This window comes from Ochlerotatus camptorhynchus, unplaced genomic scaffold (genome assembly GCF_037179485.1).
Source record: "Ochlerotatus camptorhynchus isolate MF236.1 unplaced genomic scaffold, CSIRO-AGI_Acam_v1.1 ptg000551l, whole genome shotgun sequence".
Lineage (NCBI taxonomy): Eukaryota > Metazoa > Arthropoda > Insecta > Diptera > Culicidae > Ochlerotatus > Ochlerotatus camptorhynchus.
Window position 1 is genome coordinate 1374543 of NW_027041034.1, and position 25360 is coordinate 1399902.

At 42.5% G+C, this 25360-nt stretch overlaps 2 protein-coding genes across 3 annotated transcripts in view; one reads left to right on the forward strand and one right to left on the reverse strand.

Annotated features, from left to right (window-relative positions):
- Nucleotides 1–25360, reverse strand: part of LOC135713374 (calpain-11-like) — a 187886-nt gene that overhangs the window by 4700 nt on the left and 157826 nt on the right. The gene's annotated exons all lie outside the window — the stretch shown is intronic.
- LOC135713382 (glycoprotein-N-acetylgalactosamine 3-beta-galactosyltransferase 1-like) lies at nucleotides 7454–25309 on the forward strand. The gene is made up of 4 exons (XM_065236488.1): nucleotides 7454–7982; nucleotides 23968–24385; nucleotides 24448–24674; nucleotides 24732–25309. Exons 1-4 carry the CDS (start codon nucleotides 7940–7942, stop codon nucleotides 25307–25309), a joined length of 1266 nt encoding a protein of 421 aa, XP_065092560.1. The 5' UTR covers nucleotides 7454–7939.

Consider the following 25360-nt stretch of genomic DNA (forward strand, 5'->3'; position numbering starts at 1 on the left):
GTCTCCGCAACTATTACTTTCTGTGGACTCCTGGACATCGTACTGCTTACGGTTATAACAATCCTCTCGAAAGATGTTGCAGACTGTTTAATGTTACGTGTGATGTTTTTGATTTTAATATAAGAAGACCAGTTTTTAAGAATAGCATTAAGTCACTTTAAACAGTCTGTATGGCTAAAATGTCAAAGATGGTGGTTAAATAAATAAATATTATTCATAACATGAACACACGCTATGTTCATGAACTCATGAATCATTTTTCTCATGTCGGAGATTAGATTTGTTCCCGTGTACTCAAGATCTTAAGGATTCTGATATTTTTTTTTCATGTATCATGTATCGAAAGCCTGAAACACTTGATTTTTTAAGTTCCAAGAATGTAAAAAAAATAAATCACGGAATATGAAAAAAGTTTAGAAATTTTGACGTTTGAATTAAGAGTTCGAGAAATTTTTCGTAAAGTAACAAATTATCTTCACCACTAGGTAGAGGAAGTTTTCACCTTTCTGATGGTAGTGCTAGTTTGCATGGGCGAGTTGGAAATTTCAGAAAATTTACGTTTGAAGCCATAGCTTACATTTGTAACTTTCGAGCTTATTAAAATCTTCTAGAGATATTCTCGAGATGTTGTTTTCCGTACTGAGTACCAATGCTGTCGATGCCAGGGAGGCAGCTGCCATACCTGGACCCTACCTATCGAGCCATCAACTCTCGACCAACGACCAATGACTTAGGACCAACGGCTTTACTTCCCTTCCGTGATCAAAGATTTTATGCCTCAGAAATACTCAATAGCACTGACTGGGATTGAACCCAGGCCTTTTGGTGTGAGAGGCATTTACGCTTACTACTACACCACCGGCGCCGCTACTCCAGAATGCTTTTGGATTTACTATAAAATTATGTTCCTATTCAGGACTCTGTACCGAGACTGAAATGTTCGTTGCTCGACGAAAAGTACGTTTGATTGAGCTTTATTTCACGTCTGTTGTGACTCAAATTTATGTCAAAATTGACGCTCGTATATGTCACTTTCAGAGCACCTAAATTTACATGAATTTTTCAAAGTGTGTAGTCTGAGACTTTGGTAAACATTCGAGATAACAAATTACTAATTATCCTGACGTGCATTTATAATGTGCTCTTGAGAAAATTTCCATTCTCTTTAAACCACATTTTTAATGGCCTGAGGACGAATATGAAGAAGAAAGAAGGCGTACAGTAGCTGTATGTACGACAACAGCTGCTGAAGAATTCAACGAATGGTTTGTCTCCAAGTCAAACTCCTACACGGTATTGATCCGACGCATAGCAATATGGCAGCGCCTAATGCGTCTACTGCGGATTCCAAGGGAAGAGCGTTCGAGTGGATTCCTCACTTCAGAGGAACTACGTCAAGCGGAATTCACGCTAGTAAGAAGGGTCCAAGAAGAAGTATTTCCTGATGAACTGAGAGCGGTCAGGAAAAATGATCCTGTTCCTAGGAGGTCACCATTACGCTGGAATAGTCCGTTTATATGCAAGGACGGACTCTTGAGAGTTGGTGGGCGTTTGAAGTATTCGGAAGAATCTGACGACACCAAGCATCCAATGATCATGCCAGCACGTCACCGTTGCACGATGATGATTTTCAAGCAGTATCATCTTCGTTTGCTACATGCTGGTCCGCAATTGTTATTGGGAACGATTCGTCAACGTTATTGGCCGTTGGGAGGAAGAAACGTTGCCAGAAAGGTTGTGCAGCAGTGCTTAAGGTGCTTCAGGTCAAAACCTCAGCTGGTGCAGCAGTTTATGGGAGAGTTGCCGGCATCAAGAGTCACGGTCTCTCGTCCATTTTCGAAAACCGGAGTGGATTTCTTTGGTCCGGTGTATATTAGACCAGGACCACGCCGTACTGCCGTGAAGGCATACGTTGCAATTTTTGTATGCATGTGCACGAAGGCTGTGCATATCGAATTGGTGTCTGATTTGTCCACGGACAGATTCATGCAGGCTCTCCGACGATTCATCGCACGCCGAGGAAGGTGCACTGATCTGTACTCAGATAACGGTACGAACTTCGTTGGAGCCAGGAATCAGTTGCAGGAGCTGCTTCGTTTGCTGAAAACTGATGGTCATCGACAGCAGGTAGCGAGATTCTGTTCAGACGAAGGAATCAACTGGCATTTCAACCCTCCAAGCGCACCCCACTTTGGAGGATTGTGGGAAGCTGCAGTGCGATCAGCCAAGCACCACGTCCTTCGGGTCATTGGGGACAGCCCAATTACACTGGAAGATATGCATACGTTGCTAATCCAGATAGAAGGTTGCCTAAATTCAAGGCCTTTGACTCAGATGTCTGACGATCCAGACGATCTAGAACCGCTTACTCCAGCGCACTTCCTAGTCGGAGCATCTTTGCAGTCGTTCCCTGAGGAAGATTTACGTTTGATACCGACGAACCGCCTAAAACATTGGCAAGTTGTCCAGCAGCAGTTGCAGCACTTCTGGAATAGATGGAAGAGGGAGTATCTTTGCCAACTGCAGGGCAGGGCAAAACGCTGGTGTCCACCAGTTCAAGTAAAAGAAGGAAATTTAGTCATAATCCAGGATAATAATCTACCACCGATGCGTTGGCGTATGGGTCGGATCATGGATTTACACCCGGGTAGCGATGGAGTTGTTCGAGTCGTCACCATCAAAACAGCGTCTGGTGAACTGAAGCGGCCTATCGAGAAGATTTGTTTATTGCCAGTCGTAGATTCGATCAACACTTAACTTTATTCTATCCCTGTCCCATTCTATCGAAGAGGAATTTCTTTTATTTGCAGAAACGGATATTTCTGGGTGGGTGAGAATGTCTGTGAGGACCACCCTAGACACCCTAATTTAGCCGGTAGCTGCTACTGAGGTACATCTGTTGGCTATTGTACTGGCTATCGACCAGCCAGGCAGATTGTTTTGAAGTTGGGTATTGTATTATTATTATTTAACTTTATTAAGGAGGCTTTCAGCCTTGGGCTGGTTCGCCTCCAAAAAGTTGGGTATTGTTACACACATCGATTGAGCAGCATCCAGACCGATACAACAGCAGCTTCCTTTGACGTCATCGATGGGAGATGGAGATGATGCAGAGAGAGATTCGCCCGGGTCAATCGTGTGACAGAAATTCACCACTAGACTTCGGATATGGGTTTAGTTTTTTTTATTGCTGACAGAGGGATAGATTTTTAGTTACGAACAACTAGTCATAGGTCGAAGACGGTCACCAAGACCGGTCATTTGTGTTAGAATTAAGCCAATGTTTGTTAGTGTTAAGAAGAATAAATGTAGTGCTGTGTAGTTAGTGTTTCCATCAAAAAATGGATTGTTATTGTAATTAGCCCAATAAAGGAAGGTGCCAAACTGTCCTGCCGTCATTATCAGTGCCTTCGAACTAACCGATCGCTTGCTGCACGTACCATCGAGTCGCCGAAGACGATGTAAGAGTGAATCATCGCCATTCCCTCTCCAGAGCTATCCGCGGTTCAGGTAATCCAACAGCATGATTTATGCTTTTTAGATTTGAGTTTAAAATTTAAATACGAACAGTAGAGAAATTATCCTTAGTGACACCCGCTCTGCAGGCATCAGGGAGGAATAACTTTTTTGGGACTTTTCACAGTAAAAAATTAATTTTAATATTTTACATCCAAGAGGATGCAGTTCAATCATGTTGAAAATCTCAATTTTTATGGCCACACAAATAAACAAATGCAGTAAAAGCAGCGTAATGTAAGTTTATGCACTGTATTAATTATTATTTTTTCCTTTGGCAAGTAATATTTCACCATATTTTTGATACGATTGAAGTGCATGCACTTTGATGTGATATCAACATTAATTTTTTGCTGTGTTCATTACTTTTTAAATCCAATTGAATGTTTACATTAAATTCAATTGAATGTTCAGTTAACCCATCTTAAAATAGATAGCATTTTGTTACTGATCTCCCTATCAAAATTCAAAATTTATGCACTGAAGGTACACTTGCGAGCCCCCTCGAGTGCACCTCCAGTGAAAACACTGAATGTGGTTTTAACGTGTGGAGTTTAATAGCATTTACGATGGGTAAAATGAAAATTCAACTGGATGTTACGTTACCTTTCCATAATAAAAAGTAATGAAAAAGGCCCAAAAGATTGATCCACCACTGGCAGGCAATGAATAAAGCTTCTTTCTAATGCATGATCAGCAGTGAGAGGTCAACTTCTTTATCCTGTATCAACAACAGCTTACAAAACTTATGCTTAAGGATTAAATTTAAATTGTGTTGTTGATATAATGGTACAAAATGTTCTTATTCTAAATAATAGATCAGCTTGAAATAAAATCAGTGAATTCACGAATTTGAACATATTTTGTATGTAAATTATTTTTTCTTAAACTATGTGTCAAACGAAATCTTAGTGCATATTTGGATTTAGCGAGGGTGTTCAATAAAAAATTAGAATGATTTCAGTGCCGTCCAGCGCTCTTGTGAGAGCATCGCGACTAAGTTGCGTCGTACGACTGACCAGTTCCCCTTCTCCAATATTCATTGACGTTTTTTGAAGAATAAACTTTATGTTTTTAATAAAAATACTGAATTTGTTGAAATTTTTTTTTTTTAAAAGCTATATGACTGAAAAAAAATTTCATTTTTTATTGAACACCCGTTATACAAAATTCCAGTTTGGGGCTCTACTGGGTCTAAACTACTGTCGATGTTTTGTTATTTCTCGAGCATGCATTTCGTAAATTTTCCCCCTCCTAATGTATCATATTAAATAACAATGACTAATTCGAGTATGGGACATCTCTGATCCCGCATAACCACTGATTGTCCATTTGAAAACAGTCAATAGTGCAGGTCTAATCAATCAATCAAACTTGTTTGTAACCTTCCAAACAATTCTAACAAACACCGCGTGAGATCGTGACTGCCTGATCGCACCTACAAGAAGATAGGTACTCGAAAGAAAGTCACGTGGTGACATAGTTAAGTTGTTACGGAGAAAGGTCAACCGCGATTGACCTGCCACGGCACTCGGTGTTGTAAAGTGTTGAACCGCAACAGTCGCGTACTTCAAGCCTATGTGCTAAGCTCTTGTCGCATCGCCTGGTGAAGAAGATTTACCCCATTCCAAGCAAAGTATGTTTATGGTTGAATGAGCCGGGGTATCTTAAGTTGTCAGTAGACTGCATCCGACTGCCATATTGTGGTTATGAAATTATCCGTTTTTCGTATGTAGGTATAAATCTACGCCAAGTGTCACGCCGCCATCGTGACATTATAGGTGACTCCGCACTTCGCTGAGATGTTGGGGAGATGCTTCTACATTGTGTAATGATCGTTGCTGAAATAGCAGTAATTGTCTGCGAATTTTGTTACCTTGATAAGTTTGAATTAATTATACGATAAGGAGTGGCCGTAATGCAGCTTTAACCTGCACCGAGTTAATGCTCTAAGCTTTTATGTACGACTGAAATACCACCTCACATAATAAGTTCTTCGGAAAAAAAATCAACATGTTCATAATACCGAAAGATCATCCAAAATGCTCTATAATTTGTTAATGAACACTTTGTTTTTTGCCTCTGCACTCACCGCACTCGGAACTGATGATAATAGCTTGTTTGTTTGATCAGTAAACAATCGGAATCATCAAATTAAGGGGTATTGATTGCTGCATCAAACGGTTCGCAGGCGGGCGTTAGTGTTGGCAAAAGCGAGTTAACCTCTCGTACGTCGCGTGCGCTTCTTCGCGCTTGTTTTGTTTTTATGTAAACCTTGACTCTTTGGTCTCTGCAATACATAGCTACAGTACATCAAACGAGGTTTTGATTCGTTCAAAGTTTTGTTTTTCTTAGCTGAGAGGTGTATTTGAGCTCGTGTGAGGCGATTTTGAATACCAAGCTTCCTTTATCGTACAGAGTTGTATGCGCTGCTAATGAGTCCCAGTCAAGGATGAAGTTTTAGGTCATGCGTGTGAGTTAAAATTTGCATGCGCTAATGTTCTCGCTCAGAAGATGACACTACTGTCATGAGGAAGTGACATTCTCAGATTCAAAGAATGATTAGCGGTTATATTTTATATCAGTTTATTGCTGGTTAATAAAAGGCAAACGATGAAATAAATTGTGTCTCAATGTGAATGTGAAAATTTCTGCGATCATGAGGGTCGTGCGAAACGTCAAATCAAATGCTGTCAGCTTTTCAATTAGCAATTATTTGCATAAATTTCACTGTGTCACTTCCAGAAGAATGCCACTGTAGTGCATATTACTTCGTCGAAAGTCGTATCTCAGTCCAAATAAGATGTCTTTAAATTAGTTAGTCGCTGTATGTTAGCCACAACGTGTTAATTTACTGTGGTTGCTTTACATATGATAAATTGCTACAGCGCTTTGAGTTTGTACCATTCAAATATCATCTTGCTGATTTATTGATTTTGACTATCGACTGCTAGCTAATTATCTCATCAGTCACCACAACATTTTACCATTGATGTGTTAATGACAATATCGGCTAGTTTCAACTACCTAACGAACCAATGGTCGGTGGTGGTCTCCGAAGACAATGTCTCTCACGATGTGCTCAAACAGATTGCTTCTTCGGATGTGTGAACCTTAAGTCTACTGTTTATTTCTACTCCTTGGTTCTACACCATTCGGCAAATTGATACGACACTTTGTAAAACCGTGACACAATGACCGGCGCTCGGGCCACGGTATAATTAGTCAAGGTCGACCGGTGGTAACCGGGTGTCATCAGGTTTCATCATCTATTGATTTCAAAGAATGTCCGGAATCCCGGATTGCCGTGTATGGTGTTTTTCTAACTCCATGATTTATGTTAATTCGAACGAATCGAATGCCGTTTTGTTTACAGTCGTGTAATGAAAACTCCAAAGCTGACGGTGCAGTCGAACCGAGCCATTCTTACCATAGTGTGACGATCCTCCCGCGACCGACGGAGAAGGGAGACCCACGGCTAACAATTCGCCATAATCGATTGCTAATCATGATGTTATCCATAATTTAGTCACTATTTCTAGTGGGGCTTCGTGACATCGCGACAGTAACAGCTAATATGTTATAACCAGATGCAGACTAGCAGCACTGGGTGGGAACTGTCGTAAGTCATTCAGTGAAACTTTTAAGATAGCCTCCTAAGGAACCTCTTTCGGCACAGTGTCTCGTCGTCGTCCCAAGATTCGTAAAATACCAGAAGGTACATCTCATGAAGCTCATCAACTTCGACCTATTCACATATATTTAAGCAAAAATACAGACACTGCTCGAGCTCCCACCTATTCCATCATTTGTAGTCATCATCATCATCAAACAACCACCCCTCGGAACATCTCTTGCGCTTAGCTAATCCTAAGGAGCAGTCCGAAAGGAAGAAGCTACTTCTCGTGATGCGACTTGGAGCCACACTTCATTTGGTTTTCAAATGTTGTCTAACGTGGATTGGCGGTTGACTTGATTGGCGCGGGTGCGAGTTAGATCCGCGCGAACTGAATCGCTCGAAATTGAATGTTTGTTTTTGTTTTATGCGACACGAGAGTGAACCCGGATTGCGGATACTTTTCGTGTTGGTGTCATCGCTGTTGTTTTGTCGCTTAGATTGGATAGATAGGCGTGAACATGATTATCGTGGATGCTACCGAAAAGTGAAGAGGATGATGTTTAATTATGTTTTGTTGGCGATGATGGTGATGTGATGAAATCGTGCCTATTGAGCTTAGTAGTTGGATGCAGTTGATGTGGTGTTCTTAGAGCAAGATAATTAAAGTGAACGGATGTTGAAATTTGAAGAAGAATGTTACAACAGCAGAGAAAATCAAAAGTGATCGAACAATGAAGAGTGGAAGGTGATTCAAATTTTGAACTGTAGTTTGTGACTTCTGGATAATGCTGAAAAGCATTTAAAATGGTCCCATATATGGATAAAGCGAAAGTTGGTCTCCATTTGAGTAAGTGGATGTCAACTTTAAATAACGGTGTTAAATGCTCGCCAACCATATGTGGTTGCATTGTACCTCGGAAAGAATGCATCCATGCGATATGATGACACACGAAATGGAATGAGATATGCATACATTAATTCCCAAACAACCACTTTTAAACATTCAAATCACTCGTCAGTTTCCTTTGGAATATGACAAAAGAATAGATATTTGTAATTCCTAGTAGGCGTAGATTCAGTTACATTGTTTAGTTGTAAGTTGGGAAAATGGATTCCATTCTAATTCCATTTTATTCCACTGATTTTTATTTTATTTTTTCGATGCTTTAACCTCCACTCCTGGAATGAATATTTAAGTCTAATGACAATGTAAAAATATACCACTTTAAAACTTGCAAACTTTGAATATAATATTGAATGTAATGTAATGTGTAATGTATAAATTAATGAGTCACGCAGCATTGTAATGAGGATTTGTTACACTCCTGGCAAATCATAAAAATGACACCTCAACGAAATGTCGAACATTATTGTACTACACCCATAAAACAAGAAGTGATGGTTAGGTTATTGGGATATAACCTACTAATACGTAAATATTACCATAGGTGATCCAGTAATAATGGTCTACCTATAGTTGTTGTATGGGGCTTATGCCTGAATAATTGTGGAAAACCTGGCACATTTTTTCATCAATAACTCTCCTAAAATAAGAGGAATTCATAACTTTTAATTACCTAGCTGAAAAAATACTGAAACAATTAATTGTTGTTAAGATTTTGACTCTTTCACCCATAAATATATGCGGTAGTAAACCTATAATAGTAGAATCCATTAGAAACCAATGCGATGCACTGCAGTGCGTGTCTGGACAATAGAGCCACCTTAAATTTTATTGTCATTAAAAACATTGCATCTCTGTTGAATGATAACCAATCGCTATGCAATTTGTATGACTTATTAATTAATCAAAACTTCATTGTTCCTCAGAGTTACAGGTAATTTCAATACAAAATTCCTGATATATTGGCGAATATGTGATATTGGATGACACACATTAAAAAAGTAGTTTGTCTTTGTAATGCTGATATGCTTTCACAAAAGGATGCCTTCAAATGATCAAAACACTGATTAATATTACCACAACATTTCACCGGAATTGGTTCACTAAATTGATGTTTTTTGGCTCTCAGAAAGCTTATATAAAAAAGTGTAATTATTATTTTCAAATTTCAACATTTTTCGAAGCATCCGACTTTTTTGTCATTCAGACTTTTATGTTCGTCAAATATTATCAATTGTTTAATTTTCGGTGTATTTAAAAAAGTTGTGAATTAATATTAATCGTAAAATGTAGAAGTGATGTAATATAATTGTTTAGTGGAAATATATTCACATCACGAAGATAAATAGCTAGTTATGTGAAAGATATCTCATATAAAAAATTACCCGAGTCGCAGAAGCTTGTATTTAAAATTGCGTGAAATTTTATAGAAACAGGGGCACTTGTTTTACTGGATTTACTAAAAATTTCAACGTGGTCGTGGTAATAACGGGTAACAAAGGGAAATGTGGAAGCACCCCAAGCGCCATTACATCAGCAACACCAATAATTTATTAAATCATATAATCAGGCACGGGATATAAAGCTAATAAAATGCGATCACCGATCCGCAATAACACAGTTGAAAAACTCCAATGACTCGAGAACAAAGCTGTGGAAAATAAGACGGATGAAGAGAACGTTTGAAATAAAAATTTCAATCAGCGTAATTTGTTTTAGTCTTAATGTTCAATGAAGGAGACTCATACATGCGAATAACTAGTTTATTCTAATTATCATACGCTAAGCCCGAGGCCTTTTTTTTTTATCTAGTTCGTTGATTTGGAAGGCTCAATCGCGTTAAAGCCCGAGGCCAGTAATCACATGTGACCAATCCGCTTGGCTCCTTACGCAGAAAACCATTACTCCGAGTAACCTATTTACCGAAAAGTCATTATCCCGAATGACGAAAAAAAAAATGTTTATCAGAAATCGGGCAAGGACATTTTGTAAAAATTTGGGTTTTAAAACATGGTTTTGCTATTTTTTTTCCAGAAAATTTTTATTTTTCTTAACTACTTTGCAACATATGTCATTTCGATCAGAAGTGCCGTTTTCATGCTGAATTTTTTTTAATTGGCATTTCAGGCGATTAAAAAAAAAATAGTGAATTTTATCAAAACTATGAATTAATACCTGTTAACAAACAAACAAAGTTCCATGCAAATTGGAAATTTGTCAGAATTTTGTATGCTCTTATATTTCAATGATGTCTATACAAGGTAAAATCTTACACTTCTGAGCTACATACGAGATTTTTTTTAAACGAGGTAATTTTTTTAAGGCCGATATATTCCGTTTTGTAAGCCACAGGTCTTTGATGATTTCTGTAATATTTTTAGGATTTATAAAATGCACAACTTTCAATAAAAAAAAAATCAGATTGACCGCCCACGGTTGCTGCTCTGTTATTACCAGATCAGCTGCCATTACACAGAGAACCAACAGATGATGTTTGGGACTAACATTCATCCTCAATGTGTAAGAACTGGAGATCTAATATTTTAGCAATACCAGCGCCGGCCGTGTCCGAATGCAGGTCAACTAGGGAATGGGAAGGAATGTGTTGACGTGGTACTCGCTGTGAAGGAAACCGAGAAATCCTCTGCGCTTCCACGAGAAATAACTGGGATGTTGGATGTGGGGAAAGGTTGCACGCACACGCAGGGATCGTTTTTGGTAGAGCGATTATAATACACAAACACACACACACACACACACACACACACACACACACACACACACACACACACACACACACACACACACACACACACACACACACACACACACACACACACACACACACACACACACAGGGCTACAAATGGTGAATTGACAACCTGGGAAGAGCGTTTTTCCTATCTCTGGTCCTCACAAGTTCCTACCTCACACCTCCCCGTGGTGTAGCCTGGGCAATGTTGTCCTTCTGACAATAGCAAAGTGAGGGGGTGCGACGCGAACACTGGCGCGGTAACCATAACACGGCGATCGAGGAAATGCTTCGTCAACCCGCAGGAGTGCCAACCGGCACATTAGGATCGACGCCAGTAAGATCCTTATTACGGCATACTGGATACGGCATGGAACTATGGACACGACACGGTACAATGGATTGGATACCACGCTACAGGGCTGACAGTCGTGCTATTCTGCTCCCTAAGTAAAGAAGGGTGACACCTTCTTGAAATGGCGAGTGGGCTAATAGTGCGGCTGCCCCCGTCCCGGTAAAACCTTGGCAGGCCTCCGGATACGTTCAAAACTCGTCACCAATTGGTGATTGGTGAGTAGTAGACTCAGATGTAACATTCCTGACTTACGCCGATCTGGCTCTGAACACGGCCCCCATGAAGGACCGTGTCAACCCTAGCATGGCCTCCCTGCTTGCATAGATAACCATGGGATCACGATAGGCGACTACATACAACGAGTGGAGATAGCGGCCCGGAGGGGGGACCCAACAGAATGGAGAAAAACGGAGAAAAAAACAAAAAAGAAGAAAATGAGAAAACCCAAAAAAATATGAAGGACGACGGCAAGACGCCAGAAACTGAAAACGGAGGAGCGAACGTGTTCGCAAGGAGCGGGATATTGCAGAGATCACCAGTGTTGAACCTGGAGGCAACAGCGAGTTCCAACAGCAGCAGTAAGCCCCAAGGTGAGCAGCAAGGACACCAAGGAGAGCTAGGTCTTATGCTAAGCCAGGTGTTCACACCGAAATCCAGCAGTAGCACACCCCAAGAAGGATTGCAGCTTGGGAAGACCAAATTGATGGAGGTCAGGAGGAGGATCAATGAACTCCATGACTTCATCAAGGATAAGAGCAACGTCCACAAGGCAATAAAGGAAATGGTGACGGGCATCAAATCCGCCATTATTGCTGCCGAACGTGAACAGGATGCGCTGAGGACGAGGTCCGTAACTGCCGAAAGGGCACTGATCGAGGCCAAGGAGAAAGCAGCAGCTGAAATACAGGAGACGCCAAAGGGACCTCGAAATCCGCGCTCGGAGAAGAGGAAAAGGGAAACTCCAGGAGAGGAAGAGGAGTTGAAAAAAGTCAAGAACGACAAAGAAGACAACAAGGAGGAAGGCTGGCGTACCGTCGAGAAGCCAAAGGAGAAGTGGAAAAAACGGAAGGAAAAAGACATGAAGAAGAAAGCTGAACAGAAGAAGGTGATACCCAGGACTCGTCGGGAGCGAAGTAAGGGCGATGCTCTGATCGTCGAAGCTAAGGACAAAACGTCGTATGCAGCACTCCTCCGGAAGGTACGAGAGGATCCGGAGTTGAAGCAACTAGGAGAGAACGTGGTGAAAACCAGGCGAACCCAGAAAGGCGAGATCCTCTTTGAGCTGAAGAAGGATCCTGCTGTCAAGAGCTCAGCCTTCAAGGAGCTCGTCGAAAAGTCTCTTGGCGAAGGGGCGAGCGTAAGAGCTCTATCCCAGGAGACAGTGGTCGAGTGCAGGGACCTGGACGAGATCACCACAGAAGAGGAGCTAAGAAGTGCGTTGAGAGTGCACTGCGATCTGGGAGATGTCCCGATGTCAATCCGCATGAGGAAGGCGTACGGCGGCATGCAAACGGCGGTTATACGGCTTTCGACAGCTGCAGCGAATAAGCTGTTGGAGACGGGCAAGGTCAAGGTTGGCTGGTCATTGTGCTCGCTGAAAGCCACTCCTCGGGTTACCAAGCAATTGGAGCGATGCTTCAAGTGCATGGGATTCGGTCACCAGGCGAGGAACTGCAATGGCCCTGACAGATCTGATCTGTGCAGGAAATGCGGAGAGAAAGGCCATATTGCAAGAGGCTGCACGAAGCATCCGAGGTGTATGCTCTGCAAAAAAGAGGACGGTAACGATCATACGACGGGAGGCTTCAAATGCCTAGCATACAAAAAGGCGATGGCAGGCCAACAGTAATGGAGGTAACCCAAATAAACCTCAATCATTGCGACATTGCTCAGCAACTGTTGTGGCAGTCGACAACAGAAACAAAGTGCGACGTTGCAATCATTGCGGAACCGTATCGAGTCCCTCCCGATAACGGTAACTGGGTTGCGGATAGAGCTGGGATGGCAGCTATACAAGTTATGGGCAGATACCCCATTCAAGAAGTGGTTGCGAGCTCATACGAAGGCTTCGTCATCGCCAAAATCAACGGAATCTTCAATCTTCATGTGTAGTTGTTACGCACCCCCCAGATGGACGATTGAGAAGTTCTACGAGATGCTTGATGGACTTACCGAAGAGCTGGTCGGACGACGACCGGTAGTCATCGGAGGAGACTTCAATGCTTGGGCAGTGGAGTGGGGAAGCAGGTGTTCCAATGCAAGAGGGCACAGTCTGCTGGAAGCTCTGGCAAAACTGGAAGTTATGCTGGCCAATAAAGGCACCAGCAGCACTTTTCGCAGAGATGGCCGAGAATCCATTATCGACGTTACTTTCTGCAGTCCGTCGCTGATGGCAAACATGGATTGGAGAGTGTGCGAAGGATATACCCATAGCGACCATCAGGCGATACGATATGGCATCGGTCAACGGAATACTGTGGCAGTACGGAGGACGAGAACTTGTGACCGAAAGTGGAAGACGAAAGCTTTCGACAAGGATTTGTTCGTTGAGGCACTTCGTGTGGACGGGAGTCCCGTAGATCTAAATGCGGACGAGCTGACAGAAACGTTAGTGAGAGCATGTGACACGACCATGCCGAGGAAACTGGAGCCAAATAACAGACGGCGTCCAGTCTACTGGTGGAACGAGGCACTTAGTACTCTCCGCGCTAGTTGTCTCAGAGCCAGAAGACGTGTTCAGAGAGCAAGAACGGAAGCAGACAGAGAGGAACGAAGAGAAGTGTTTCGAGCGGCCAGGGCCGCTTTTAAACGAGTGATTAAGCAGAGCAAGTCGAACTGTTTTAAGGAGCTGTGTCAAGACGCTGATGCCAACCCCTGGGGCGACGCATACCGAGTCGTGATGGCGAAGATCAGAGGTCCAACGATGCCCGCTGAAATGTGCCCAGAGAAGCTGAAAGTCATCGTGGAAGGACTTTTCCCGAAGCACGACCCAACAACCTGGCCACCTACACAGTACGGAGAAAGAGAGGGAGATAACGTCGAAATCACCAACGAGGAGCTCGTAATAGTGGCGAAAGGATTGAAGGTGAAGAAAGCTCCCGGTCCGGATGGAATCCCCAACGTAGCGTTGAAAGCGGCGATCCAGTCATCCCCGGACATGTTCAGGATGGTGCTGCAGAAATGCCTGAACGAGGGTCACTTCCCTGACAGGTGGAAGATACAGAAGCTAGTGTTGCTGCCGAAACCAGGAAAACCGCCGGGGGATCCAGCATCATACAGGCCTATATGCCTGCTGGATACACTCGGAAAACTCTTGGAGAGGATCATCCTAAACAGGCTGACGAAATACACGGAGAGTGAGCACGGATTGTCGAAGAGGCAGTTCGGATTCCGGAAAGGGAGATCGACGGTGGATGCAATTCGGACAGTGGTCGAGAGAGCTGAAAAGGCGTCCAAACAGAAGCGGAGAGGAGATCGATATTGCGCCGTCATAACGATCGACGTCAAGAATGCGTTCAACAGCGCCAGCTGGGAGGCCATCGCCGAAGCACTGCATAGAATGAGGGTCCCTGACTACCTGTGCAGTATCCTGAGGAGTTATTTCCAGAACCGGGTTCTAGTCTACGAGACAGACATGGGACAGAGATCGATTAGGATCACAGCGGGAGTTCCACAAGGCTCCATCCTTGGTCCAACGCTCTGGAACGGGATGTACAACGGCGTGCTAACGCTGAAACTGCCCAAAGGAGTTGAGATCGTTGGTTTTGCGGACGACGTCGTCTTGACGGTAACAGGCGAGACGCTGGAAGAGGTGGAAGTGTTGTCAACCGAGGCAATCGACATGATTGGTAACTGGATGAAAGGAGCGAAGCTGCAAATAGCCCACCACAAAACGGAAGTGTTATTGGTCAGTAACTGTAAAGCGGTACAGCGGGCGGAAATCACCGTCGGGGAGCACACCATAACCTCGAAGCGTGTGTTAAAATACCTGGGAGTGATGATCGATGACCGGCTAAACTTCAACAGCCACGTCGAATATGCCTGTGAGAAGGCTTCGAAGGCCATCAACGCGATAGCTAGAATCATGCCGAACAACGCTGGTCCCAGCAGTAGCAAGAGGCGTCTTCTGGCCAGCGTGTCATCATCGATACTGAGATATGGAGGTCCAGCCTGGGTTCCAGCGCTGGAAACGAAGCAGAACCAAAGGAAACTGAGCAGTACGTTCCGGCTCATGGCCATGCGAGTCGTGAGTGCGTACAGAACCATCTCGTCGGAAGCAGTATGCGTTATCGCCGGTATGATCCCTATCGGCATCACCCTGGCGGAGGACAGTGAGTGCTACAGGCAGAGAGAAGCCGGAAGAGTACGGAAAGTTGTGAGAGTGGAGTCATTGGCTAAGTGGCAACAGGAGTGGAACACGACGGAGAACGGTAGATGGACACATAGACTAATACCGATTCTTTCGACCTGGGTGAACAGAAAACACGGAGAAGTCAATTTCCACCTAACGCAGTTCCTGTCGGGCCACGGCTGCTTCAGGAAATACCTGCATCGGTTCGGACACGCAGCGTCACCCCTCTGTCCGGAGTGTGGCAACGTCGATGAAACGCCGGAGCATGTGGTCTTTGACTGTCCAAGGTTCGAGGCAGTGCGAACGGAGATGCCCGTCCTTAACGTGGAGAATGTCGTTGATGAAATGTGTCGAGAGGAGGACTCTTGGAATGCCGTCAGCAGGGCAGTCACACAGATTATGTCAGAGCTGCAGCGTAAATGGAGAGAAGAGCAGCGATCTAGCAACGCCAGCTAGCACTGAGAGTACGACAAGTGCATGAGCACAGCCACCCCCCGAAGTAGTCGCTTCACAGTGGTCCCGGGGGGATCCAGGCAGAGGAGAGAGTAAGGAATGGGTTTTAGTGGAGCTGCACTAGGCAACTAGTGGATACCACACCGTGCCACCTTCACTACAGGCCAGGCTTCTTGAAGCTTTCCTAAACCTTACTATAAAAAAAAAAAAAAAAAAAAAAAAAAAAAAAAAAAAAAAAAAAAAAAAAAAAACACACACACACACACACACACACACACACACACACACACACACTCAGAGAGCAAGAACAGAAGCAGACAGAGAGGAGCGCAGGGTGGTGTTCCGAGAGGCCAGGGCTGCACTGAAACGAAAGATAAAGCTGAGCAAGTCAAATAGTTTCAAGGAGTTGTGCCGCGATGCCAATGCCAACCCCTGGGGCAACGCATACCGAGTTGCGATGGTGAAGATCAGAGGCCCAACGATGCCGGTTGAAATGTGTCACAACAAGCTGAAAGTCATCGTGGAGGGACTTTTCCCACAGCATGACCCAACGAACTGGCCACCTACACCATATGGCGAGGTAGATGAAGACAACGTTGAACAAGTCTCCAACGAGGAACTCATAGCAGCAGCGAAAGGGTTGAAAGCGAATAAAGCTCCCGGCCCGGATGGAATTCCTAACGTGGCGTTGAAGGCGGCGATCCAGACGTTCCCGGACATGTTCAGGATGGTGCTGCAGAAATGTCTGGACGATGGTCAGTTCCCTGATAGGTGGAAGGTACAAAAGCTTGTGCTGTTGCCGAAGCCCGGAAAACCGCCGGGGGATCCTGCATCGTATAGGCCAATATGCTTGCTGGATACTGTAGGAAAGCTCTTAGAGAGGATCATCCTCAACAGGCTGACGAAATGCACGGAGAGTGAACACGGATTGTCGGAGAGACAGTTTGGATTCCGGAAAGGGAGATCGACGGTGGATGCAATTCGGACAGTGATTGACAGAGCCGAGAAAGCTTCCAAACAGAAGCGGAGAGGAAATCGATACTGCGCCGTGATTACGATCGATGTCAAGAATGCATTCAATAGCGCCAGCTGGGAGGCCATCGCCAAGGCGCTCCATAGAATGAGGGTTCCAGGCTACCTCTGCAGGATTCTAAGTAGTTATTTCCAGAACCGGGTCCTTGTCTACGTGACAGACACGGGGCAGAAATCGCTTAGAATCACGGCGGGGGTTCCCCAAGGCTCCATTCTAGGTCCCACGCTGTGGAACGGAATGTACAATGGCGTGCTGACGCTCAAGCTGCCCAAAGGAGTTGAGATCGTTGGCTTTGCGGACGATGTCGTCTTGACGGTAACCGGTGAGACGCTGGAAGAAGTGGAAATGTTGGCGGCTGAGGCGATAGATACGATTGGTAACTGGATGCAAGGAGCGAAGCTGCAGATAGCCCACCACAAAACAGAAGTGATGTTGGTCAGTAACTGCAAAGCAGTGCAGCGGGCAGAGATTACCGTTGGAGAGCACACCATTGCTTCGAAGCGCATGCTTAAGTATCTGGGAGTGATGATCGACGACCGGCTAAACTTTAATAGCCACATCGAATATGCTTGCAAGAAGGCGACGAAGGTCATCAACGCAATAGCCAGAATCATGCCGAACAATTCTGGTCCAAGCAGCAGCAAGAGACGTCTTCTGGCTAGTGTTTCCTCATCAATACTAAGGTACGGAGGTCCAGCCTGGATTGAAGCGCTGAAAACGAAGCAGAACCAAAGGAAATTGAGCAGTACGTTCCGGCTCATGGCCATGCGAGTCGTGAGTGCGTACAGAACCATTTCGATGGAGGCAGTATGCGTTATCGCCGGTATGATCCCAATCGGCATCACCTTGGCGGAGGACTACGAGTGCTATATGACGAGAGAAACCAGAGGAGTACGAAAAATGGTGAGAACGGAGTCGATGGCTAAGTGGCAGCAGGAGTGGGATGCAGCAGAGAACGGTAGATGGACACACAGGCTAATACCGACTCTTTCGACCTGGGTGAACAGGAAGCATGGAGAAGTCAACTTCCACTTGACGCAGTTCCTGTCTGGTCATGGCTGCTTCAGGAAGTACCTGCATCGGTTCGGACACACAACGTCACCCTTCTGTCCGGAGTGTGGGAATGTGGAAGAATCACCAGAGCACGTGGTCTTCGAATGTCCTAGATTTGATGATGTGCGAGAGGATATGCTCGCCCTTAGCACGGAGAATGTCGTCGAAGAAATGTGTCGAGAGGAGGGCACCTTTAACGCCGTCAGCAGAGCAGTAACGCAGATCATGTCAGCGCTGCAGCGAAAATGGCGGGAAGACCAACTAGCAAGTAGTAATGTGCTCACACAAGTGCGAACTGAAAGCCGAAGCCGGGAGAACTCTCCGTCAGAGTAGGCTGTATCCACCACCAGGGATAACCGAGTAGAACGTGACGCTGGGAGATAAATGGCTCACAAATTGGAGAGACGATCAGCGAACTGGAAGCGCCAATTAGCTGAGGTAAAGTGAGGTGCGTAATGCACGGCCCCCTCCGAAGTAATACGACAAGTGGTTCCGGGGGAAAAGGGCAAGGCGTCTAAGGAGGTTTTAGTGCGGTAAGAATCCCACACACCGTGTCACCGCGACTGTGCGCCCAGTCGTCAAGCGGTGGCACGATGGCCTTTTTGAAGGTTTCCTCCTTGCCAAAAAAAAAAAAAAAAAAAAAAAAAAAAAAAAAAAAAAAAAAAAAAAAAAAAAACACACACACACACACACACACACGCGCTCATTCAATTTCTATTTTTAGATCAGGACCCACACTGTGGTAAGTGATGCGATCGGTGTTAAAGAAGAATTTGTTTTCATTAAAATCTAGTGGGTATATAATAAGGCAAAGTGAAAAATTGCAAGTAAGGGGACGGGCCTGGGATTGAACTCCCGACCTTCTGCTCAGTAAGCAGAAACGGTAACCACTGAGCTACCGAGCCTCGTCGATTTATAAAATGCACAACTTTGCCGACAAACACATCTTTCTAGAATGCTCTAGAAACGAGAGTCACCTAGGTGGCGTATATATAATATAAACTTATCAGAAACCAGAAGCCTTTTGTAAACAGAGAGACTTTGTCCAATATCGAAAATCTGTAGAAAACATACATTAGTACAAATTTTGCATATTTTCTAGTCGATTGCTATGCACAAATCGCATAAATTTGATTAATTTATAAGTGTCTATTTCAGAAAAGTAAGAATTGTCTCCATGGCGTCGGTAGCATTAGTACTCAGTATGGAAAACAAGATCGGCGGAAAACAGATCGAGGAAAAAATTACCAATCAGTAAATGATCCATTGAATATTGGAAATCATTCCATAAAAAACATCCAAATGATCAATAAAACATCGGAGAAAATCCTTAAAAAAGGGTGAATGATCCATAAAAAATATCAATATGATCCATATATTATGTAAAATTTAGCAACACAATTGTAAAAATATACCGCTAAATTTCTAAAGAATGCGCATTGAAATTGTAAGAATTACCCATAAACATATTGTAATTGACCCATAACACATTCAGCAGTGAACCTTAAACTAAAGAAAGTGATCCATAGAAAATCAAGTTTGTGCACTTAAAAATATAGCCATGTTCGGATTAATGAAAGCAATTTCCTCAGAGCAGTCTCGTTTTGGACAGCTTGTAGCTGAAATAGGTTTTATTAAACTAATATAAAATCTACACCAATCTGCATGCTCATAATAAAACCTATTTCAGGTATTTCATAATGGCAAGCTGTCCAAAACGAGCCTGCTCTGAGGAAGTTGCTTTCATTAATCCGAACATTATTGAAGAACAACATTGGATATAACCTCAAAATGTCAGAGGGATCAACACCACCGTTGAGTGAAGAACAAAACAGCGATCGAAACTGTACGCTTTGTGAAGGCCATGAACACGTAGATGATATGGTCCAGTGTGATGTCTGCGATTTCTGGACCCATTATAGTTGTGCTGGTAGGGCAACAGCTGTAAAGGAGGTCCCGTAGACGTGCTCTTAGTGCACAAATATGCTGAAGGTTCCGAAAGGAATCAAGAATTCTGTCCCAAAAGACCACCCAGCAGAAAGAATAGTGCGAGGAGTGATGCCGGATCCGAATATGGAAAAGGAAGTACCAATGAGGTAGCCATTAGGAATCCAGCAGTAGGAGAAAAGCGCAAAGGAGAAAACGCTGGAGGAAGAGAAATTCCTCCATGAAATGCGAGCGGGAGTTTTTCAAACCGAGAGTTATCTTCTGTCACTCTTTCAACAAAGATTTGACTATATTTAGGATTAAGGGATTCAACTATTATTTTAGTTAAGCACGCAAACGATGTAGAATAAGCTACTTACTGGTTACTTAGGGTAAATCAAGTATATAGCGTTTAGGAACAAATTTTAGGTTACCATATTTTAGGATCAAAATGTAGTATCTAGATTAAACCAGTATAGGGTTGTTACATTCAATATTTTCACGAATTCCACCTCCAACTAACCTACTTCAGTAGCTAGTTCACTACAAATCACTACAATTTAATTTACCGATGTTCTGTAAAACGTGTTCTAGATGGTTTGGAATTGTACCTTCTTTTCCTATCTAAACTATCTAAACTCACAGTTCCGATGAACCAAACCTGACGTCTGTCGTTTCTCATAGTTTCTCACCGTTACCGTAGCTCTCCGAATCTCCCACAGGGTTGTCGCTGGGCTTGGCTGTACAGGGTTATCCCGATATTCCGAACAGCCATGATCCATAAATTAGACGTATATTATTCACGTTTTGGACACTATATTATTAAACCATGAAAAATTGCTCCACTACTGCGTAACAACTTAGATTAACTGTCCTGCCGTGTTTTTTTAGGGAAGAGGTGCGGAGCGATGGTCAAGCGTCTAGAATTAGCTTCCGAAAGAAGCTTCTATAATAATCTTCTTAAGAAAATATAAAAAAATAAATGTTAATTTTATGGATCATACCTAGCGTAGGTGTTCCAGTTATTGGTAGACGTTCTTATTATGGTGTGTTCCAATTATAGTCTATGGGATATACATATGTTTTTCATGTTTAGGACCCTTTTTTAAATTGATCAATAAACCTTGGAAAATTGCTACATTACTACGTGATGAACTAGCCTACGGCTAAAAATCACGATAATAAAGAAAAAAATACTACATTACTGCGTAGCTACTCAGGTTAACTGTTCTGCCTGTTCAGGACAGTAAATCTAAATAGATATGTAGTGGATCAATTTTCAAGGTTTATATATTTTATATATTATATATATAATATATATTATATATTTATAATAATTGAAGCTCATTTAATACCTTGTAAGTCTGCTGAGCCAGAATTCGAACTTTTTGTAATTCATCATTCGGGGACATTCAAATTTGACTTCCACTCTTAAGGAAGTGGAGATGAACTATCCAGTCGGCTGAAAATCTCCTTAATAAAGTAAAAAAAAGTCTTGAGAGGGGAGGGGGTTGTAGAATTTATGACAGCTCGTTTAATAAGTATGGGGAAAGCATGACACAGTGGGTGAGTATCGAGTATGTAAAAAAATGCCTTACTTTCACCATGGGCGGGATTTTTTATTTCTTAATATTTTGGGCTCAAATTTTCACCACACTTTGGTAAATGAAATGGACTGATAATTTTTGAGATATGACCAGATGAGTGAGTGGTAGTTTTGAGCTTTTCTGGTGGAAAATCAATGCTATTTAATATTTTTTATTTATTTTTTCTTGCATTCCTTCACACCGATGGCACAATAATAATTTTATGTTATTTTTCACATGTTCTGGGCTGGATTCTCATTATATGAAATCATAACTACCTCATTTATTTACTTCTGTCCATAATTTAATTGTGGGCATTCCACTGGCCATTCCATATCCCAAAAACTATTTGTCCAAATCATTTAACCTTGGAAACACATCAAGTACAAGAGTTTTCCAAACTGTGGTGAAAATTTGAGCCCAAAATATTAAGAAATAAAAAATCCCGCCCATGGTGAAAAAAAGGCATTTTTTGACATTTTGGATAACTGCCGGTAATCAGCCTGTTTACTGTACTTACTATAACAAAAAGAAAATGTGGGTACACCTATAAGAATTAACATCAAAAAATCTTAAAATTGACGTTCTAAGATCACGAATAGCTTTTTTGGTTTTGGAGCAATCTCTTCTGAAAGTTGAATTTTTTTAACTTTACAAAGCCGAGGATTATTGGTCACTATACAATACATCTTAAAAATATAGTACAACACAATAAACACTTTATCTTCCGCTATCCAAAAAGTGGTTTCATTGGTTTCATTGAATGGCAGTTACGCCATCGGGGGTCAGAGCGCATCCAAAATCTTAAAATTGACGTTCTAAGATCACGAATAGCTTTTTTGGTTTTGGAGCAATCTCTTCTGAAAGTTGAATTTTTTTAACTTTACAAAGCCGAGGATTATTGGTCACTATACAATACATCTTAAAAATATAGTACAACACAATAAACACTTTATCTTCCGCTATCCAAAAAGTGGTTTCATTGGTTTCATTGAATGGCAGTTACGCCATCGGGGGTCAGAGCGCATCCATTGCAGCAATGAACGCAAAACGTGGTCAGCACTCACACACTCATCAATAAACGGTTGCTTTCCAAAGTCGACGACGCATCGACCGAAAGAACTGCTGATGAAGAACAATGAGGAGGACCACACAATGGTGGCTGCCGAGAAATCAGACGATCGCGTGGCACACATCGAGAGTGGCCTGCTTTTGTCAACAGCTGAGTGAACACTGAAGTTGAAATTTTTTTAAATCTCAAAAATACAGGGCTCAGAAGGATCTAGGCATTTTAGAACAAAATCAAAAAAGTCATTTGTTCAGAATTCCTGAATAAGCGTTTTGGCCAAGTTTGGCTCAAATCCGTGACATCGACCAAAGGTGGTGTACCCAGTTGAGCTGGAATGACCAATATGCAAAAATAACTTTTATAGGGTACATTCCCTAGTAGCACACTTCCGTTAAGAAAAGTTGCAGCAACTTGTTTATGACTGAAGTAAGTCGTAAAGAAGTTTCTACAACCGATATGTGACAAGCGTGATACTAGGGTTTTCAAAAACTGCAATGAAGTTCCCTAAACTGAAGCGGGTATCCCTAAAGTTTTTTTTCTCTACATGGAGATTTTTAGCGGCAGGCTGGTTTATCTCCGAACGATCCTTAAAGTTCTTAGAAGTTTATTGAACTATTTTTAGATCTTCTACAAAATCCCCTGAAATTTTCAAAATTCTTTACATTATGGAGTTTTACGCAGCTCCTCAAAATTCTACGAAATTTACAAAACTTCTACAAACTTTGCTGCACTTCTACGTTTCTCATTGTTTTTCCGCAAAGTTACACGAACGAAATTCCTAAAATTGGTACGTAATTTCCACAAATTTTCTAAATCCATGAGGCTTCAAAAAATAATGAGCTTCCCTGAAAAAATGAAGCTCCTCAAACTTTAATAAATTTTCAACGCAGTTTTCAGAACTTTTCCAAGATTCTCGTTGCTTACGTATTTTTCTGAAGATCTATGAAGCTCCCAGAATTTCTTCTTAATTTTTTTTACTTTCTACGATGTTTCCTGAACTTCTTAAAAGTCCTTGAATTGATGCCTTGTATAGCTTGTATAGGTATTTATATTTTTGAATACATAGTCTTATTTTATTTTGTAATATATGAATTTGGTTATTAATATACATCCAGTTACATTCCATTAAAGTTCTTATTCTGTATTGAATTTAGTAACTTTGTGTGGGCACAATATTTTTCTTTTAATGCATTGTGATCTTTTGAAACCAGATGCATTCAATGTTGATGTCATTTAAATACCGTGGGAGGAAAAATACAACCGTGTAAAAAACCGGGTATATTTACAACTTGAAAACAAAACAAATTACAGCTGATAAGTTTTTTTTTTACATTACATTTGAACCCGCAGAAAAACCACCCATATCACGCAAACACTTTGCCTTCTTGTTCGGCATAATCGTGGCGTGTATGTTCACCATTCTGTCAGTGCTTCAGACGGGCGAAAATGGAACCCAATACAAATTGGGACCCTACGATGAGCTCCTGCACCCAGCCGACCTATCCGAGGACATTCGTGTGCTCTGTTGGGTCATGACCACCCCGGTCAATCACGATACCAAAGCAATCCACGTAAAGCAAACTTGGGGACGCCGGTGCAATAAGCTGCTGCTGATGAGCTCCACCGAGGACGAGAAGATTGGAACAATTGCCCTACCCGTTGGTGAGGGAAGAGAATCGCTATGGAATAAAACAAGGGAAGCGTTCCGGTACGTTTACGATCATCACCTGAACGAGTACGATTGGTTCATGAAAGCCGATGATGATACGTGAGTTACTGGGGTGAGGTTGAGCTTTATTTTAAAGAGGAGTAATTAATGTTTGTTTTCAGATACGTCATCATGGAAAACTTGCGATATTTCTTGTATCCATATTCGCCAGGTTTTCCAATTTTCTTCGGTAGTAAGTTCCGGTACCCGGAGTACGTCAATCAGGGGTACTTTTCTGGAGGAGCAGGATACGTGCTCAGTCGGGAGGCTTTGAAACGATTCGTGGAACAAGCATTGAATAACACAGAAACGTGCTCAACAGCGTACGATACGGAAGATTTGGAAATGGGTAAGTGGGTAAATTTAAAATCATCACCACGATAGATAAATTGATCAATAATTCCAGGAAGATGCATGGAAAGTGTCAATGTGACGGCTGGGGATTCACGAGATCTCTTGGGACGGAAACGCTTCCTTCCGATGGAACCACTGTTTCATCTAACTACCAATCCATCAGATGATCCAGACTTTTGGTACAAACATTACTCGTTCTACGAGCCGTACTACGGTAGAAACTGCTGCTCTGATCTTGCCATCAGCTTTCACTACATTCAAGGTCTGCAGATGTATGTGATGGATTACCTGATATACTCACTTCACCCGTATGGGGTGAAGTTCAAAAACCCAGCGTTGCTACCAAAGAAAACCAGGGAGGATGCGATGCTTGTTCCCGGGCCTTATCCTTTATCTAGTACTACTACTACTACTACAACCACAACTACCATTGCGTCGACTACAACTCTAGGGTCAACCGAACAGACGGAGAGCAGTACATTGGATGTTACCGTAGCAATTGATGCTTTGATCAATCCGGGTGTTAATAAATCGCAAATTGATAGTCTTGTTGATCGGTTGTTGGAAAATAATGTGTTTTTAGAGAAGATGTTGGAGAAGCTTAAAAGTCACAATACTTCTAGAGATTAAATTATTTATAAAATATATGATTTTCAATCTAATCCAATCCGAATCTTCTTT